Source organism: Apium graveolens, chromosome 5 (assembly GCF_009905375.1).
Source record: "Apium graveolens cultivar Ventura chromosome 5, ASM990537v1, whole genome shotgun sequence".
Taxonomy (NCBI): Eukaryota; Viridiplantae; Streptophyta; class Magnoliopsida; order Apiales; family Apiaceae; genus Apium; species Apium graveolens.
In genome coordinates this window covers 240,222,737-240,243,325 of record NC_133651.1, presented here as the reverse complement: position 1 = coordinate 240,243,325, position 20,589 = coordinate 240,222,737, and the positions used below count along the sequence as shown (strand labels likewise).

General features: G+C 35.6%; 2 protein-coding genes and 1 long non-coding RNA gene across 6 annotated transcripts; all 3 read left to right on the top strand.

Annotated features, from left to right (window-relative positions):
• The first annotated feature begins 48 nt into the window (after positions 1-48).
• On the top strand, positions 49-11,437 carry LOC141724984 (ARF guanine-nucleotide exchange factor GNOM-like). Of its 4 annotated transcripts, XM_074527315.1 has the most exons (6): positions 76-149; positions 624-705; positions 1,077-1,221; positions 2,837-2,959; positions 5,259-6,062; positions 7,192-11,437. In XM_074527315.1, the coding sequence occupies exons 4-6, from the start codon at positions 2,885-2,887 to the stop codon at positions 10,792-10,794; spliced, it is 4,482 nt and encodes a 1,493-aa protein (XP_074383416.1). In that variant the 5' UTR covers positions 76-149; positions 624-705; positions 1,077-1,221; positions 2,837-2,884; the 3' UTR covers positions 10,795-11,437. The 4 variants fall into 4 exon arrangements, with proteins under 4 accessions (XP_074383418.1, XP_074383416.1, XP_074383419.1 ...); XM_074527317.1 differs by lacking the exon at positions 624-705 and having other exon boundaries at positions 49-149; XM_074527318.1 differs by lacking the exon at positions 2,837-2,959.
• A 6,402-nt stretch (positions 11,438-17,839) lies between these two features.
• On the top strand, positions 17,840-18,526 carry LOC141724982 (cysteine proteinase inhibitor B). Its single transcript, XM_074527314.1, has one exon. The coding sequence runs from the start codon at positions 17,949-17,951 to the stop codon at positions 18,348-18,350; it is 402 nt and encodes a 133-aa protein (XP_074383415.1). The 5' UTR covers positions 17,840-17,948; the 3' UTR covers positions 18,351-18,526.
• A 1,150-nt stretch (positions 18,527-19,676) lies between these two features.
• LOC141724983 (uncharacterized) lies at positions 19,677-20,229 on the top strand. Its single transcript, XR_012576964.1, has 2 exons — positions 19,677-19,811; positions 19,972-20,229. It is a non-coding gene; the product is annotated as an uncharacterized LOC141724983 (long non-coding RNA).
• The last annotated feature ends 360 nt before the right edge of the window (positions 20,230-20,589 follow it).

The window sequence follows — 20,589 nt, the reverse complement described above, 5'->3', positions numbered from 1 at the left end:
ACTTGTAATTGGGCCTGAAAACAAAATGTTTGATTTCACTCGGTCATTTTTTGATGGAAAAAGTCCAAAATAACTCCTGCTATTGAAGCTGGTGTGATTTGTACAGGAACAGGATCCGAAAGTCATCAGTTCCGGTGCAGATCTCATCGGTAAGTTTTCATATTTTTAAACCCCCCAATTTTACACATCTCTGTCTATATATTTCGCTCGAGCTTCATGTATTAATGTATATTACTCTTTCATTTGCCTTCAAAATTCAACCTTTTTAACTTGAATTTGCTGATCCATTAGTTTAATTTTTGATCTTTTTAGCTCATTGCACACCTACTGTTGATTGTTTGTTTACTTGTTTGTTACGATCTCTCGATTAGCAACGACACCACATTATACAATTGCTACCGCTTAATTGCCTTTTTATCTGCCGAGGCTTGTTTTTAGTATGTTCGATGCTCGTTGTGGGTTCACCATTGTGCTTGATTATAGGTTTTTGAGTAGCTTTTCAGTTGACCTCGAAAGTCAATTTAGATAAAAATTCTACTTGCGATTTTGATAGTTTAGTAGCCTCTGTATTTTTGGAAACTAATCCAACACTTTATATAATCGATGTATGTCTTGTCAAATAGAAGGATTGCTGCAACAAGCCTAAACACTGAAAGCTCCTGCTCACATAGTGCATTGTCTTGTATTGTTGAGTTACGGTGCAAGGTTAGAAACTTAAAATACTGTGAATGTAGAGTATATTCATTACAAGCAGCTTTGTTTTAGGATGCTTTATTATATAATCATTTACATTTATGTTTGTTACACATCCATTTCCTAGTAATTGTTTTACTCGTGTTAAACAAGTGGACGCAATACTGTAAAATTACTAAATTCATTTTTTGAAATCATCATTGAAATTTGTAATAAACACATCCTAACTGTCCACAAGCTGAGTGGTGTATAAGGATTCCTCTTATTATCGAACATAACGGTGAATGAGTGTCAGAACATTTGTTGGCCTCCATGTATCTATATAAGTTAACTGTATGTGCACAAAGACTCTGATATTTGTTTTAATTCGTGGGGAATCGCAGGTGACTTGAGCTGTTTTTAAGTTACGTAGAATAATTCTTGTTGATCTGCCGGGTTAGAACGACAAAAGCTAAAGGAGGCAGCCAGAGATTGTTTGAAGAAAGCGCCAAAGCGGGGAATTATTTATTATTTACTACCCCAGCTAGGGTATGGCTTTGCGCTGTTTTGCTGTTATTTTACATTCCTTGTGCATTTTTACATTCTATGAGTAAACCCTTGTCAAATCTGATTGCTATTAAAAATAATTTTATTTTGGTTGATGCTGCAGGTTCCTATTAGTTAACGCTTTGAACTCAATTATATATATATATGTAATATTTATAATATCTAATATATATATATGAATGCTGGGAGAAGTGACTAGCATTTTGTTTATTACTTTTATATTTATATAGATATAAATAAATGTAATTAGACGCGACACAGCATTTTTGCATTTAATAACAAGATATGTTGTGAATACTGTCACTGATTTGTAGGAGGCTATGATTTGTATTTTATAAAAATTCAGTTAGTGTTATTATTATTGGTAATTGTCAATTCCTATGCTGGTAAGCATTATTAGTTTGTTATTTGATGAGGTGTGTGCCTGTGTTTTTTGTATTTTGTAGGTGCTAATACTGGTCTCATTTAAACGGGAGACAATTATTGTCATAAATGGGGATAGATAAGTTTTTGACAAATGTCAATGTCGTTTCAAAAGAATAATATTATAAGAAAACATAATGTAGCATGTCTTCATATCTGATAAAAAGTATAGAAATTGTTTATTAATATTTTTTAATACACGCATTAAATTAAATATAATATTTATTGAGTATATCTTACTATGTTCCCATATATATATAAATATATATATATATATCAACCTATAACATTTATATATTATTTATAAAAATGGATATAATAATATGCTATTTGTATGATATGGTAATATCAAGAAAATATTATTATATCTTGTTAAATAATAAATATTATTGCGCGAGTATTAATATAATGTAATACATAATAATATTATATAAAAGATAATATTAGTTAATATGTTAATGTAATGTACTATTCTTATACATACCTATACCTCTAGCTCTTTAGCAATAATATTGAAATTATATATACAATAATAAATACATATCTAGGCATTAATTTTCATACTTTAAATTTAAAAGTATATATCAATTTATATGACACAATAGTTAATAATATAATATAAGACTTATAGTTTACTCGATATAGAACATAATGTATTTTATAAAACTTTTATGGAGTAAAATACATAATAAGACTAGCTAAAATAATCGACAAAGAACAACCCATCTTGTCAGACTTGTTTGGTCATAACTAGTAAGAACAACCCATCAAGGACTTCTAGGACACTAAAAAATTGAGATTCTCGTAGTTTCAAAGTTTTAACCGTTGCATATGGAAATGGACGCATTTAGAGTGACTTACTCTGACATGAAAGTCTATTTCAAGTCTCTATATATATTTGTCTCAATAGATGTGAGAAACTAACAGAAACCAAAATAGTGATTTAAAAACAATTATGAATGTATATTTTGTTTTTCATAAATAAATGCCTAATGCCTTTCATAACATAAATCTGAGAACAGATTGCATGTCCTTAATTGGATCTAGAAAAGCTGCAAAGGTAGTAAAAAAAAAAATCCAACCCTTAGAGGAAATCAATCAATTTGTGTACTTTCAGCACATTGATTTTTTCTAGTGGGTTAAGCTTGAATATTTTTATATATGATTTGTTTAGGAAAAAAACCGAAGTATTTGCCAACATCTCTCACTTAAGTCTTTGCTGATGTCCTTCAACATTCGTGCCCCTAGCAAGTGGACGACAGCTAGTGGACGACATGCCTTCCAACAAAAGCACATGGTATAACATAACCATGCTTGAGAAATTTGTCTTTTTTTATCACTTATTATATCAAGAAAGTAAAGAGGGTTTAGCAAAAAAAAATAAAGAGAAGAGGAAGCATTTGAATTGATTAATGGCGGTGGCACCTAATATTACTACTCATTTGCGATTAATAGTTATGGCTAGATATTATTTTTGTTTTCGTGTGTCTGTTATTGTCGCGATCTCACCACTTTTCGTTCTTGCATAAACATGAGTGGTGCAAAAGGGAAATTTTTCATGCATACTTATACAATGTGTTATGGTTGGTGGTTGTGCCTTTCATTTGTTAGGTGTTCTAATGTTGAAGGTATTGCAAACATTTTACTTTTTCCCGAGGGGTGACATGTATAACTCTAACTATAACTTGCTAGAACATTTTTTCCCAAGGCGTTGAAAGTTACAAATAAATTGCCTTCTTTTGACAAAATGTGGACAAAACTACTTTGACATGCAATCTACCCTCAATTTCTTTTTTAGTGCAGTTTATTCTTTGACAGTTAACTAATGTAAGACTAAATATTGAATCGAGAGACCCTCTCACTCACAAGCGCAATTCTATTTTTTCTCTTATATTTATTAAAAGGCATTCATTTTAATAAAAATGAAAAAAGAATCTATGAACCTTGTGATATCTCTATTTTAATTCCTATTAGTTTCTCAAATCTGTTGGTACTGGAAATTGACTTTTTGAATGCGTCCAATTTCCATCTGCAACGGAATTATTGCCATAAATATTATGAAATCTCAGTGACTTTTCATGGAAGAGTTTTTTGGCGAGTTGATTGCAGGCTTTTTAGTTCCTAATAGTTGGAGTTGGGATGACCAAACATGTTAGAATGTTAGAGAAGATGGGTTGTGACAACCTTTGTCAATTGCCTTTCGCTAGTTTCTTTATTGCATGGATCTTGAGGTGCTTTGGTACCTTTTCCTAAGTGTTAGATATCTTTAATTTGTTCGGTAATAGGTAATTGATGTGTGTATGTGAGTAAAGAGAACCTGCTTGTTATCGTAGGAAGTTATTATACCCCAGTAATTGCTAATGACGGCATTCTCTTAATAAAAACATACTTAGCTCCTGGAAAAGAGTTTGACTCATTATAGTATTTCATTTTACTTCTTTACTTAATTTCTCAATTCTAATAATATGGCACTAGGCTTTAGGTGGTCACTGTTTCTTTCTTTTTACTCGAGTTTTTTTCCCTTTACTTTTTGTTGATAAGTAAATAAGATTTTATATTAGAAGTGCTTTAGTTTCTCTCTTTTTACTACATTTATTTCACTCTTATTTATGTATCATTTTAAAGTTTGGTTCTAATAATTTAATGTTGGAAAGGTTAAAAAATTAATTTTGTTTCTAATTAGAAGTTAAAAATTGTTGATTTTTGCCTGCTAATTTGAAAAATATCATAAATAAATTGTAATCAAACTTGAAGGTAATTGTAAAAAAAATGTTATTCAACTGTCTGTTGATATATTATAAGGAATATATATTTAATATCGTTTTTAAATCTGAAGTAAAATATGCATATGCAATGCATTATGCATGTATATTTAGTTTCCCTTCAGTTTGGATTGATAGTCTTGTCTCAAAGTAATTAATTCATTTAAAAATGCTACATAGATTCAAGAAGTATAAAAGAGAAATAGAAGGACAAAATTTAAATAATTTATGTCATGAAAAGTGAAAAGATTAAAGTGATAGAGATTCATTGATATCCTATCAACGAATATAATGCATGTAAATTTATTTTCCTTCAGTTTGTATTGATATTCTTATCTCAAAGTAATTAATTTGTTTAAACATGCTAGTAGCCCCCTGGGCCAAAGGTCATAATTTGTATTCTCACTCCTCATTACTGTATACTCTAAGGTGTGAGCATATAGAAAAATGTAACACGCTCTCTCCCAAGAAATGAGGGAGTAAAGTGAATAAGAACCTGCAGAGTTCTAATTTTCAAATTGTGGTGTAACAATTTGTAAGACTAATTGAAAACAAAGAACCCAATAAGTTGAGAGAAATGTAAATGAATAGCAGCTAAGGCGATCAGGGAGATGTAGGTTACAAATTTGACTGTTTCTTAGGAGATCTTTGTCAGATTATTATTTTTAATTACAGCCCTTCATTTTCAGGTGAGTGGGACTGGGTAAAGGGTTTATACTCCAAGGCTTTTTTGACATTTATTTTGGCAGATTCATCTTGTTTTTTTATCATTTAGAATTAATTCATTTATGATTTTATCTTTATTGATCACTATAAAGGTTATGGTTTGTCCAGGTTAGAGTGCTCTGTGCATGGGTGTTGGTCGTGGTTTGTCGAAGAAGTAAACCGCATTTGGAAATTGTGTTTATGGGGTGCCTAAGCGATCAGTCTCACTCATTTGGTCGAGGGTTTGATGGCTGTTCCAGTAGGCCCTCCGGAGGTGCTTTTGCTTTAACTTTGAATTCAGAAATAGGTGCAGTTTTGACTGTCATGAGGAGGAATGTTCGGTGGGGAGTTAATTATATGGCAGAAGATGATCAACCAGAGCACTCTCTCATCCATTCTTTCAAAGAACTGCGGAAAAAAATATTCATGTGGCAGAATCAGTGGAGAACTATTAACCCAGTCTTGTATCTTAAACCATTCTTGGATGTTATTCAGTCCGATGAAACTGGTGCGCCAATCACTGGTGTTGCTTTATCATCGATCTACAAAATCTTGACCCTGGAAGTAATTGATTTAGATTCAGTAAATGTCGATGAAGCTTTGCACCTAATAGTTGATGCTGTTACAAGTTGTCGGTTTGAGGTGACCGATCCTGCATCTGAAGAAGTGGTACTAATGAAAATACTTCAGGTTCTTTTGGCTTGCACGAAAAATAAGGCATCAATTAAGTTAAGTAATCAACATGTATGCAACATAGTAAATGCTTGCTTCCGCGTTGTTCATCAGGCAAGCTCTAAAGGTGAGCTGCTGCAGAGAATAGCACGCCACACAATGCATGAGTTGATTAGATGTATCTTCACCCACCTGTCCCATTTTGATAACATAGACAAAGCCAATATTCGAGCAGGCAGCTCTCATGTCAACAATGATGAGGTAAGGATGTACAGTCTTAGTACTTCGTTCTTAATTGAATAATGTATTCACGTGAACTAAAGCCCACCAGCAGTCTTGTTCTAGCCCATTAGAAAATATTGATAAAATTAAAGGATTAAGGGATTAGCATTTAGCACTATATAGGAGGTAAAGGATGAATATATTCAGGTGGTACTAAAGTAAGGTTTGGGTTGTACATATTGAAATGCAGAAAATAGTCCAGCTGTATTCAAGGCTCCGGTTAGACCTTTTATCTGGATTTCTTTTACCTATAACCTACAAAACTAACGAAAATAACCAAAACTAGCTTGCATTTTAATCGCTATTTATGGATGATAAGGATACAATTTATGTCATAATTGTCGAAGTAATGGAGTTTTCATTAGTATTATAGATTGCAAATTGTTAGAGGACCAGCTATCCTAAAACCTTTAGGTGTTCAGAATCCACTGTAATTGGATTTTATATCTCTTTTGACACTACATCTTACTCAAATTTCCAAACTTTTCCCCACTTAAAAAGCCCATACTGGGATTGAAGAATGGATAAGTAGGAGTCCATGAGCATAACCTTAATGTCCGAATTAAATATTTGAGAATAATGGGGGTACTGTGACTCGAACCCACTACAAAGTATGCATTTTAATTTACCATATAAAATATCACCTTAAGGTGTTTGGGGGGGGGGGGGGAGTGCAAAAGGGTATCATATATCTTTAACAAAAATCTTGAGTTAGATATACTATAAATTAGTATCTGTTACTTGGAAGGAAGAAAAAAAGAAAAGTGAATCTTGATGAAAAATTACTAGGCTAAGACAGAACACATGATTTATTCATTAAAACATCTTAATAACCATTAGGTAATAAAGCAATGAATAAGACATACTTAAAAATGATGATACTGGGTGTTAGTTAATCATCTTGGACATGACAGTGTTATATTCTTGGTGAATCATTGTGCCACTCTTTTCCATTTGAAATAATGTGATGCACACATGCTCTCTGTCACTAGAAGTGATTTGGTAGATTCAGGTGTTGCATGAAAATTAATTGGCTTGTACGTATTGAAACTAAACTATTTTGTATTCGATTTTAATTAAAATTGTAAAGCATCTATCATATTTCCAGGTTGTCACACCAGATGAGAATCACATTATTGCAAATAAACTAGAAGATAATGGCCAGGTCTGTTCAGAATCTGATGACAAGACAACTCCTGATGGGATTGCGTATGTTTCTAGGGAAACATCAGAAGAGGAGATGGATGTAAACGTAGTTGTGCATGGTCAAGATAAAAAAATTGCTCAAGCGGGAGAGGATAGAAAGACAGAGCAATACGGGGTACCTTGTGTGGTTGAAATCTTTGAGTTTTTATGTTCCCTTTTGAATGTAATAGAGAACATTGAAGTGAGCAGTAAATCAAACCCTATAGCTTATGATGAAGATGTGCCTCTCTTTGCATTAGGTCTGATTAATTCGGCTATTGAATTGAGTGGGGCTTCTATTCAACATCACCCAAAGTTGCTGGTATTGATACAAGATGATTTGTTCTTTAATTTGACAAGGTTCGGTTTGTCAATGAGCCCATTAATTCTTTCCACAGTATGTAGCATTGTCCTCAATTTGTATCATCATCTACGTATGAAGTTAAAGTTGCAACTTGAAGCATTCTTTTCTAGTGTCCTTTTACGGATTGCAAAAAGCAAGTATGGAGCCTCATATCAACAGCAGGAGGTTGCTATGGAAACTCTTGTTGATCTCTGCAGGCAACCGACATTTATGTCTGAGATGTATGCCAATTATGACTGTGACATTTCCTGTGGCAATGTTTTTGAAGACCTTGCTAACCTGCTTTCAAAAAGTGCATTTCCAGTGAACAATCCTCTATCTGCTATGCATGTTCTTGCTTTGGATGGGCTGTGTGCAATGATTCATGGCATGGCTGAGAGGATATCAAGTGATTTACCATCTCTACAACAAGCTTCAATAGGCTTGACAGATTATCAGTCATTTTGGAGGCTGAGATGTGATAACTATGATAACCCTAATGAGTGGGTCCCTTTTGTCCATAAGACGAAGTTCATTAAGAAAAAATTAATGATTGGAGCCGAGCACTTTAACCGGGATCCCAAGAAAGGTCTCGAATATCTTCAGGAAGTGCATTTGCTGCCTGACAAACTTGATCCACAAAGTGTGGCATGCTTTTTCAGGTTTACCACTGGGTTAGATAAGAATCATGTTGGAGATTATCTGGGAAGTCACGACGAATTCTGTGTACAAGTGCTTCAGGAATTTGCACGCACTTTTGATTTTGAAGGCATGAATTTGGACATTGCATTGCGAGTTTTTCTGGAAACCTTCAAGTTGCCTGGAGAGGCACAAAAGATACATAGAGTCCTGGAAGCATTTGCTGAAAGATATTATGAGCAATCACCCCGTGTACTGTGTGACAAAGATGCAGCTCTTGTGCTGTCATATTCTATCATAATGCTTAACACTGATCAACACAATGCACAGGTAAAGAAAAAGATGACTGAAGAAGATTTTATCCGAAACAATAGGCGCATAAATGGAGGGAATGATCTTCCTCGTGAATACCTCTCCGAGCTTTATCACTCAATCTCTGAGAATGAGATCAGGATGACTCCAGAGCAAGCTACTGGTTCTCCAACAATGACCCCAAGCCATTGGGTTGGTCTAATGCACAAATCCAAACAAACTGCTCCATTCATCAGTTGTGATTCTAGAGATCAACTGGATCCTGACATGTTTTCTATATTATCAGGTCCGGCTATTGCTGCACTATCTGTGGTTTTTGATAATGTGGTGCAGGAAGATGCTTTGCAAACATGTGTTGGTGGATTCTTGGGTGTTGCTAGAATTGCAGCTTCTTATCATTTTAATGATTTGCTAAATGATCTGGTTGTCTCTCTTTGTAAATTTACAACCCTCATGCTTCCGCTATCTGGTGAAGAATCTGTAATTATGTTGGCAGATGATATCAGAGCCAGAATGGCAACTGAAGCAATTTTCACTATAGCCAATAGGTATGGTGATTATATTCACTCTGGTTGGAAAAACATTCTGGACTGTGTACTAAGCTTGCACAAGATAGGCCTTCTTCCTGCTCGTCTGGCCAGTGATGCAACTAATGATTTGGAGCCGCCTCTTAACACAGAGGGAGTGAAATCTGCTTCAACTTCCTCTCCATCACCCCTTACGCTGGCTTCGGCAACCTCAAGGAGATCATATAGTCTAATGGGCCGATTCAGCCAACTCTTATATTTTGACACGGAAGAACCTGCTCCACAACCATCCGAAGAGCAGCTTGCAGCTCATCAGGTCTGTCTACAAATGGTCCAGAAGTGCCAAATCAATAGCATTTTCAGTGAGAGCAAATTTCTGCAAGCTGATTCTCTATCACAGCTCGTCCAGGCTCTCATCTCAGCTGCAGGGAGATCTGACAAGGGAGTTAATGTTCAGGAAAATGAAGAAACTGCAGTATTTTGTCTCGAATTGCTTATTGCAGTCACCCTAAATAACCGTGACAGGATTATGCTTCTCTGGCAAGGTGTTTATGAGCATATAACTGATGTTGTTCAGTCAGCTGTGATGCCTTGCACTTTGGTGGAGAAGGCTGTATTTGGGCTTCTTCGTATATGTCAAAGACTTCTTCCTTACAAAGAAAACTTAACTGATGAGTTACTGAAGTCTCTGCAGCTGGTACTGAAACTTGATGCTCGTGTTGCTGATGCATACTGTGAACATATTACGCAGGAAGTTATGCGCCTGGTGAAAACAAATGCGATGCAGATAAGATCTCATGCGGGCTGGCGTACAATCACCTCCCTGCTTTCCATCACTGCTAGGCATCCAGAAGCATCTGAAGTGGGATTTGAGACACTTGAATTCATCATGGCTGATGGGGCTCACCTTATGCCTGCAAATTTTGTGCTTTGCATCAACGCGTCTAAGCAGTTTGCTGAGTCCCGCGTTGGAAATGTTGATAGGTCACGTAGATCGCTGGATTTAATGTCAGGTTCTGTAATTTGTTTAGTGAGCTGGTCTTTGAAGACCAATGAGGCCATGGGGGAAGAAGCTGCCTCTAGAATGAAACAAGATATAGGGGAGATGTGGCTTAGGCTAGTACAAGGAGTGAGGAAAGTGTGTTCGGATCCAAGAGAAGAAGTGAGAAATCATGCAATTTTAATGCTGCAAAGGAGCTTGATAGGGGTAGATGGGATAGATCTACAAAATGAGTTGTGGTTGCAGTGCTTTGATCAAGTGATCTTTACACTGCTTGATGACTTGTTGGAAATTGTGAAGGAGAGTTCTCCTAAAGACTATCGTAACATGGAAGGATCACTGGTGTTATCCCTGAAACTGTTGTCAAAATTATTTTTGCAGTTACTCCAACGCATATCACAGTTGAAAACTTTTTCTAAACTGTGGTTGGAGGTTCTTAATTGTTTTGAAAGATGTATGAAGGTGAAATTTAGAGGAAAGAGGTGTGAGAAGATTCATGAATTAGTCCCGGAGCTACTAAAAAACACTCTACTGGTCATGAAGACTAGCGGAGTTCTTGTGCCAGATGATAATGGAGAGGACAGTTTATGGCAGTTGACTTGGTTGCATGTGAAAGACATTGCACCATCTCTTCACTTAGAAATTTTCCCTGCTAATGAAATGAAGCAGTTGCAGTCCAATGATACTGAAACAGGTGGTAATTGATTTTTCCTTGTAGTTTTTGATTTTACCATACAGACACCTGATGGCTCTTCTCGAACTGAGGGCTTACTGGAATAATCCAAATCTGGTTTATTGGATTGCTAAAGTAGCAGCAGGTGGTCGGACAACAAAGTCACAGGTGCAACTGGACAGAATCTATGCAGTCAAAGTTTGAACCGCAGTAGGGTGGTTTCCTGATAGGTTATACAGTTATACTCCTGATAGCTTATACTGGTATTCTGTAATACATATTCTTTTAGCCTTGTATTATCTCGGCCTTCATTTAAAGAATGGTTTGTTTCCGTTGGCACGTAGTTTGCCATATATCCCCAACCAAGGGATGATGTAGAGTAGCTCCTGGATTTTGCATACAGTGACACCTCTGTTCTACTAAGTTTTGAAGTGACAGCATATACCATATTCTGTACAAATCAAATCACATTGTGATATACAAGAGTTCAACTCCCTAGTCTGGTTGCTTGTTAATGCAAACATTGTATCTGTATGTTCTTCAGCATTGAACATTATAGTCTCTGGTATCTTGTTTAGCCTAAGATTATGATCAGCAGTAGTAGTCTGTAGTGAATACATTGAGTTGAAGTCATTGTTCTCTGTTTATGTATGTATTATTTTGTTAAAATTGTGATGTTTGAGGTGTGAGAGCAGAGTATGCAAGGCCATGTGGGAGTATGTGCAGGTTTCTTGTGATCTTGTGTCAAGATGTGAGCCGAGTGCTAGAGTCTGGAAGGCCCAAGTTGTAGATAGAACCCGTTCATTTAATAAATTTAAGGGGTAAGCGTAGGTGAGCACTCCAACGTAGGATTGCAAAAGGATAGGGACTCGAGGGGGAAGAGAGTGATATATGTACAGTACTGATGTTTTGTATCACGGGGATATCATATCCCCTTTCCCCCATATTACGGTTGGCAATATTAATACAAACAATAAATTGTAGAGGGGGACACTTCATACGCCAAACTCTTTTTGTTTGGATCAACACAAACACATAATGTATATACTTATTTATAATGTTAGCTTCAATCAAAAGTTTCCAGAGGAAATTAGCTATGCGTGTTGAGTATAGTGGTGGTGTTGCTAGAAGAAGAGAACCCCTCTAAATAAGATAAATTTTTCGTAGTGATTAAAAAAATTCAATCTTATTTGATACCAACTACCAAATATTATGTGATAAATGATAATTTTTTCTGGATTCAAGATCCCAAGGATATCTATTTAGGGAGGTCCAACTAATGTTAGTTCAGATGAAGTCGAATATCCCAAATTATAATAACCAAAATTCGGATTCAAATTTGATCATGAAGTCGGATATTCATTATTATAATTGAATAAATTTGTCAAACAAAATGAAACCCGTTTGACAAAACAAACAACTAGAGTAAATATAATCTTATGTCAGAGAGAAGAAGCGTTTTCAAAACCTATAAAAAACAGTCATAAATGGTATCATGTCACAAGAGATTGCCACTGCCACTTTGGACTTTCCATACATGCATACAAATATAGGAGAATAGGTTAGCCGTTTACTATGCACGCATAGATTAGATACGCTAGTAAAGGAGTCGAGTTACACGAAGATCATGAAAATATAAGTTATGTTCAAGTTTGCAGAACTTATATATTTTTTACTTATTAAATTTAAATAATTTTAAATAATTTAATGAATTAAAAATATTTATAAAATAATAAATTTTATAATATTTTCATTATAGAACATAAACGGTCTTCCACATCTCCCATAAAATAGTGTTCTTCATATAATTTTAGTGCACCGATAAATGTTGCATACATAGATCATCTATCCGTTACGCACTAGCCAAGAAACACCAACTCATTCGGGTGGCAACCTATTGGAGCACGCAACAGATCCATAATGCATAACAATTTTTTTGGCCCAAGTTATTATACCAGAGCCGGTCCCGGTAGTCTCCCCATTTAAGCTGTTTCTCACTGTGTCTCGTTTTCTCTTCCTATTACCGATTTTTATAATATTAGTATATATATTGGTCGAGTTTTATGGAGATTACAATTTTATTCGATATTATAGCGACCATTTATGTTCTGTAACAAAAAAACTATAAAATATATTATTTATAAAGTATTTTTACGTATATCACTAATTTATTAAAATTATTGATAATCATTTAATTTTGATAAGTATAATGTGTATGTCCTGCAATTTAAACAAATGTTCTGCAAACTAAACATGTTTCAGAGAATAAAATATTTTGTAATGTTTCACATGTAGTACATATATGCTATTCAAGATTTTGAATAAAATAATGATATTTTTTTTTTGCCAAATTTAAAGCAGATTTCATTAACAACTTTAAAGAGACTCAATCGGGACAAACCCCAAACTGATCATGCAAACAGGTTGAAAAATAAATAGAGCTAAATAATTAGCTGTTTTGTTTCCGGATTGCTTAACAAACTGAATACAAATATTCTGAAAATTAAAAATGAAGGTAATGGTTTTCCGGGCAATCCAGCATGCATCTCCCCCAAAAACAGTAGCTTCACAATTGACCCTCACAATAATTCGATTGATAGTACAATGTTCAGAGGACTCAGTTACAACAACCAAGTTTAGAGGTCTCATGTAATGAACAAATATTTTTTGTGAGAGATGAACACATGTGATCTTCACCACCGTTCTAAGCGCACCCCAACTATCTACCTGCCGGACACCAGCTATAGACCTGCCGAAAGTGTTGTTGATGCGAGATATCCAGATCTCCCAATACACCATCAAATTTATTTTCAACACAACCACCACATCGCACAAAGCGAGACAAATCACATAAAGCGAGACAATCAAACACACAAATAATAATTTAAACAGAACAATACGAACAAAACCCAAAATTCAAAAATCTCGGAATAACACCAAATTGTAATATGTTGTTAGACCAGAGATTTTGAATCCAAAAACTGAAATTTATTATAAAATCCAAACTCTTACCTTATTAGATCTGAAAACTAAAGTGAAGAATTGTAATGGATTTTTCGAGTTTTGTGAAACAAATCTCGATTTTATTAAAAAAAGATAAGTAAACAAAAGGAGGGGATGAATATGAAGATTAATATGAAGATAGAGATGGGTGAAAAGGAATATATGGCGCGTACGATTAGGTGAAGGGAGGCCGCTGACTCTCATGTGACGCGGAATAAAATAATGATATTTGTAGAACATAATTCACAAAATAATAGATTTTGTAATGATTTTATGCAAGATTTTAATTGCAGAATATAAGTGGTGTACTTTACAAGTGTATTTCGAAGATTATAGCCTCCAGACTTAAGAAAGTCATGCCTGATTTGGTTGACATTTCTCAATCAGCTTTTATACCGGGGAGATCTATTTCGGACAATATTCTTATGGCTCAAGAACTGTTTCGAGGGTATGAAAGGGAGACAGGTATGCCCAAGTGTGCTCTTAAAATTGACTTGCATAAAGCCTTCGACTCTGTTCAGTGGAGATTCATATTTGCAATTTTGAAGAAAATGAGATTTCCGGAAATCATGATTCGTTGGATCAGGGCTTGTATTTGTACGACTCGATTCTCTGTCAAATTAAACGGGGTTATTCATGGTTACTTCAAGGGCACCAATGGCCTTCGACAAGGTGACCCAATGTCTCCTTATATTTTTGCATTATGCATGAATATACTCTCTTGCATATTGAACAAAACCCCTGAGGGTTACAAGTACCACTGGCGTTGCAAAGAACTAAGATTGAACCACTTATTCTTTGCTGATGATGTTCTGATTTTTTCTCATGGTTCCAAGCTTTCTGTTAAGCATATTATGGACTCCTTCACTATCTTCTCATCTTGGAGTGGGCTGACCCCAAGCATCAATAAAAGTACCAGTTACTTATGCAATTGTGATTCTGATTTTACTAGCTGGTTTGACACTTTGTCTATCCCTAGAGGTAATCTCCCTGTCAAATTCCTTGGGGTGCCTCTTATTTCTTCCCAATTGTGCGTTAATGATTGCATGCCTCTAGTTGAAAAAATTACTTCTAGATTGCAATCCTGGGCTACTCTTTTACTATCCCTTGCAGGCAGAGTTTTGCTTATCAAGTCAATCGTGCATGCCATTGAAGCCTTTTGGTGTAATCATTTTCTGCTCCCTAGCTCTATACATGCAACAATACAATCCATGCTCACTAGATTCTTGTGGAAAGGTAACATTAATATTAAGGGTGGAGCCAAAGTGGCCTGGAATGTTATTTGTCTTCCAAGGGAGGAAGGGGGTTTAGGTCTGAAGAATATGGCAGAATGGAATAGGGCTCAGCTAATCTATCACTTGCTGAAGGTGATAACTAAGTCCAACTCCCTTTGGGCTATGTGGGTGAATGCTACTGTGCTTAAAAATGGCCATTTCTGGACCATGACAGTTCCCACAGATTGTTCGTGGATTTGGAGGAAAATCCTGAAGCTTCGTGTGACCGCTCTTCAATTCCTGACTTATTCTGTTGGTTCGGGTGATAATTTCTCCTTGTGGTTTGATCCATGGTGGGGAGGTTCATGCTTGGCTAGTTCTCAAACTTCTCCTATCATTTCCCAATGTGGCCTTCACCACACTACAAAGCTTAGTGGTATTATTCATAACGGTTCTTGGAGGCTCCCGACTCCTAACCCCTTGCATCATCACTTGGATCCTTTGCTGATTCACTGGCTTCAAACATTTGATCATCCAAATATAAACTCTAATGGGATAGATATTATTCGGTGGGATGGTATAGAAGTTATCAAAATCAGAACATGGCACATTTGGAATTCCATCAGAAGTAGAGCAGATTTGGTGCCTTGGTTTAAGGCTGTTTGGCATCGTCTTCGTGTCACTCGATTTGCCCATCACCAATGGCTGGTGTGTCATGGCCGTCTTGGCACGTTAGCTAGATTGAACAGATTTGGTATTGTGGATTCTCAACAATGCTTCCTTTGTATCTCTGGCAGGGAAACAGATAATCATCTCTTTGTTCACTGCACTTTTAGTAGGTGGATTTTATCTCGGATTCTAGGCAGGCTTGGTATTGGGATTGTTGGGGATACTTGGTTATCCTTGCTCAGCCATATTGCGGATCTTCAGGACAAACCTCGGGCTTTACTTGCTCTATGCTTAGTTCAGATTTATTGCTATCATATTTGGAGGGAACGTAATGCTAGGGCGCACAACAAAGGAATTTTTGGCCCGAGAAAACTCATGCAGGGGATGTTCATTGATTTTGCTGCTAGACTTAGCACCTCTTATTGGTTTAGTAATTTATCTTGTAGTAGGCCAGATTTACATTCCTGTATTTCCAATATTTTGTTGTAGTTTGTTTCTTTGCTTTCTATCTCCAATCTTTTTCTGAGATTGGTTATAGATAGCTCCCTCTCTATGGCCTGTCATAGAGCATAGGGTAGATCCCTGTTGTTTTCTTGGTTCTTTGTTGATATACACATAATTTAGCAAAAAAAAAAAAAGTCTCATACTAAGTGATTGTGAGTTTGAAACATAACAGGTAAAATACAAATTTAACTGATTGAAAACATATATGTCCATTATGTTTGATTGAATTAAATGTAATGGAAGTCGAGGTTAATAAAAAACAGAAAAGAAAAAAATTATGCTCATTTCGTTTGTATAAATAAAATTGGCATTCCATTTTTTAAGTCTTAGGTATAGAAGAATTAAATTGAGTAAATCGAAAAATGAAGTAGATATTATGAGAATTCATTGCTCATCGGAATCTATCGGATTTTCGGATTAACTTAGAGATAAGGAAAGCTAGGTCTCTGGCGCGATATACTTTTCCCTTTCCATTCAATTTAATATATTTAATTTGGAACGGAAATTTTAAAAAAATTAAATATAAATATAAAATATTTTTAAAGTAAATACACAAAAAATATAACTATAATTATATAATTTGATTAAAAATTATTAAATTTATTATTAAAAATATATCATATATTTATGCAACTCTTCTAAATATATATTTAGAGAATTTTTTTTTTAGAATTTTTTCTGAAATGCACATAATCGAAAGAAACATGGGGAAAACTAGGGATGACCATCGGGTCACTTCGGGGTCGAGGAGTGTTATCCCCGCCCCCGATCCCTGAACCCAAAACCGATTCCCGAACGGGGATTATTTTAGTCCCCTTTCCCCGCCCCAAACGGGGAACGGAGATCCCCACGGGGATTCTGAATTTTTTTTTTATTTTTTTCATTAATAAAAGTTAAATTTTAAATAATATTTTTCAATAAAAATTCACATAGTAAATCATAATAATATAGATTTTATTTAAAATTTAATATTAATTTTTAACCTTAATTTGAATTATTATTTGTTTCTAGTATAATAATAAACAAAAATAATATTATTATAATGAAATAATATCACGATAAGTAAATTTAAATCATTTAGAAGATAAGAAATTGAAAATAATAATATATTGTATATATCTCAATATTTATTTGAGATATTTATATATATAATAGTATTTTTATTTAAAATAAGATTTGGGGTCGGGGATCGAGGCGGGGAGACACTAACCCCCGCCTATAGAAGGATTTCGTCTCCCCGTCGGAGGCGGTGTCGGCTCGTCTATTCCGGATCTCAACGGCCCCCCGCCTGAGGCTCCCCTCAATTGGCTGAAGACGTCTATTACGAAAAAGAGCCTGATCGCAGAAAAGTCATTCTGAGCGGAAAAAGGCAGAGAAAGATGCTTCGGCGGCCTCAAATAGGAAGGCGCCGAGATCCTCCCTCAAATAAAAGAGATCGTAGAGAGCGCCCCCACCCCGCCCTGATCCGATCCCCGAACTTTTTATATATATCTTCCCGATCCCCGTCCCGTACCCTAAAAAAACCTCAATTCTCCGCCCCGGATCGAGGTCGGGCGGGGCGGGGAATGCCCATCCCAGGAAAAACTAGTTTAGAATTGAATGCCGGGGAGCACGTAGTTATTGGGAAAAAATTAACTTTGAATTTCCGAAAATATCTCATTCATTTAATAAAAACGCGGCATTCCGTTGATCCCAAACACGTCCTCCACATTTCATCTTCCTCTATAAATACCCCCTCAAAATCTTCCCCAAATTAATCCTTATCTCTCTAAACAAGTACAATACACACACTGATCATGGCAGCAAAAACACACGCAATTCTCACTCTCCTCCTCCTCTCCGCCCTCGCTATCGCCTCTCCGGCCACCGCTCTCGGCGGCTCCGTCGTCGGCGGCCGAACCAAAATCTCCAGCGTCGAATCCAACCAGGAAATTCAACAATTAGGCAATTACTCCGTTACCGAATACAATCGTCAGCAACACCAGAGCCGTAACGGAGACGGCGGAGATACTAATGGCGATCTGAAGTTTGTTAAAGTCGTAGCGGCGGAGAAGCAAGTAGTGGCGGGAATTAAGTATTACTTGAAGATCGTTGCGGCGAAAGGTGGAAATAAGAAGACGTTTGATGCGGAGGTTGTTGTCCAGGCCTGGAAGAAGTCCAAGCAGTTGATGAGTTTTGCTCCGTCGCCGCGTAATTGAGTAATTTGATCATCAGCCGTTATTTTGATTTTAATGATCATGAGGCTTAATTTCGATTATATATATGTGTGTTGTTGTGTTTGTGTGATGACTCTATTTTGTGCGTTTTCATGTTGTATGTGTAACTGGAGTTAACTGATGTGTTTACGAGTTTAAATAAACTGTGTTTCGATGGAGTTTTTTGTGGATTTTAATTGTTTTAAGTGTTATGAGTTGGCGTTTAATTTTGATATGTTGTTTATTCGAAGAATATGAATATGATTTGTTTTGATTAGACTGAACATAATAGATACTCGAGCAATAGTCAAGTGTGAGGTGTACGCATATGTTATGACGAAGGTGATTTTAGTTAAACTTACTCGTGTATAAATTTCTATTGGTTATACATGTTATAGCATTTTTAGGTTAAAAATGTGTATGGTACGGACAACTTGATTCCACTATTATTAGGGGGGAAATCCGAATGTCTATGATAATAGAAGCAACTAGCTAGCAATGCTTGAGATATTTTTACTAGGACAATTTACCAAAAGGACCAGGTTTTGGCTGACTTGAAGTTATAAGAGTAGTTCACTCAATTACTTCTACTCCCTCTACCTGGAACATCTCACAACACCACATGCCTATGTTTACCAAAAATTGCGGAAAAAATTCAAGATATATAGAATATTTGATTTGTCAAGCTGCGTTTAAAGATGTGTTAGGTAAATTCCATGCCATAATTGGTACACACTACATCACCATCCAACTAATCTATCCGTCTAGCTATTAATACAACACGCTCTTTAATATATATTTGCAATTATTTTTCTATTTACTGCAAGTACCTGTAGGCGTAGTATGGAAATAGGAATTGGAAGTTGTTTTAGGTCACTGAAAGGGCTGTGGTGCTGGCCAGAGCAGTATAGATTCTAAATATATTAAACAATGCTCTTTCAGGATTCCTTACATGCCATACATTGTCCAAATCTTGAAATCAGGGGGCCTCACTTGCTCTTGTATATCACCCAATTTATGCAGTAGGAAATGGTGAATAAATAACTTCTTGTATACAAGATTATACAAAGATGAAAGAGTTAAACCTAATCTCCAGTTCATCAGTACCCCATATCTGGTAACCTTTTAACTGGTTTGGTTATAATCTGTTGTATGTAAATGAAGCGATGATATTATATGTTACAAAATCTAGGGTATTGCTGGAATTGAATATCCGATTTCTGGGAAAAAATCATTTTTAGCTTGGCGAATAGTTGAAACATGATGCTTTGAATCAAAGAAGCTAAGAAGACTTAAATTGAGAAAGTGAACAAACAGTTGAAGTTGATATTTTGGTATGTCGTATATGTAGCCACTTCTATAATCAGATTATCCTGATTTATCTTCCTTTAATTCTAGAGATATCAATATGCTGAAACAACACACATCTAGTGAAGAAATGCAGATAAAGGCTCATTAACTCTGGTTCGTATTTATCATATCACTTGTAATGATAAACAGTAGCTCTATTGCCCATGTGTTTTCTGCAACAGACATAAAAATTCTTGCATATTCTCTCCCTCTGTTTTTACAGATTCCTAGCATTTAACTAGTTTTGGATTTTGTGAACCAACTATTGTATCAGGCTGCTTACTGAAAAGGAGCAAGCAGTGGTTGTGTCAAAGGCTATAAAGAGAATTTGAGTTTCTGCAGTCTATGCTATTGTGTACATCTTAAAAAGAAGTTAGTACGTTCTTGGAAGTTGGAACAAAATATTTTCTTACTTACGATTTCCTATAGCTTCATGGAAAATGGATTCTCTTGTTGATAAGTATTCTATCAAATGTATCACTTGCAAGTATGTGATAGCTTTATATAATGCAACTTCAAGTATATTTTCTCAGTGTGGCATATTGTTTTGAGTAGTACAGAAGTTGAAAGCATGCTACCTTTTGATAATGCATTATAACCAAAGACATAGGGCTAGAAATGTTAGTGATGCTCTTAGTTTAAATGTGCAAGTTTTTGTGTGTGCATGTGTTTGTGTTTGGTGGGGGTGGAGTGGAGTGGGCTGGATGGTGGAATGGAAGGTTCTATTATGTCGGTCGTAACTTTTCATTTTGTTGGTGTTCAATTTCTTAAATCAATTCTCTTCGCAGAAATCGGATTCTGGATCCACTAGAAATCTAGAATTGGCTTCTGTTTCCATGATAACCAAATGGCTTAGGGCCATGTACTTGGTTATTGTTTTCACTTGTTAGAA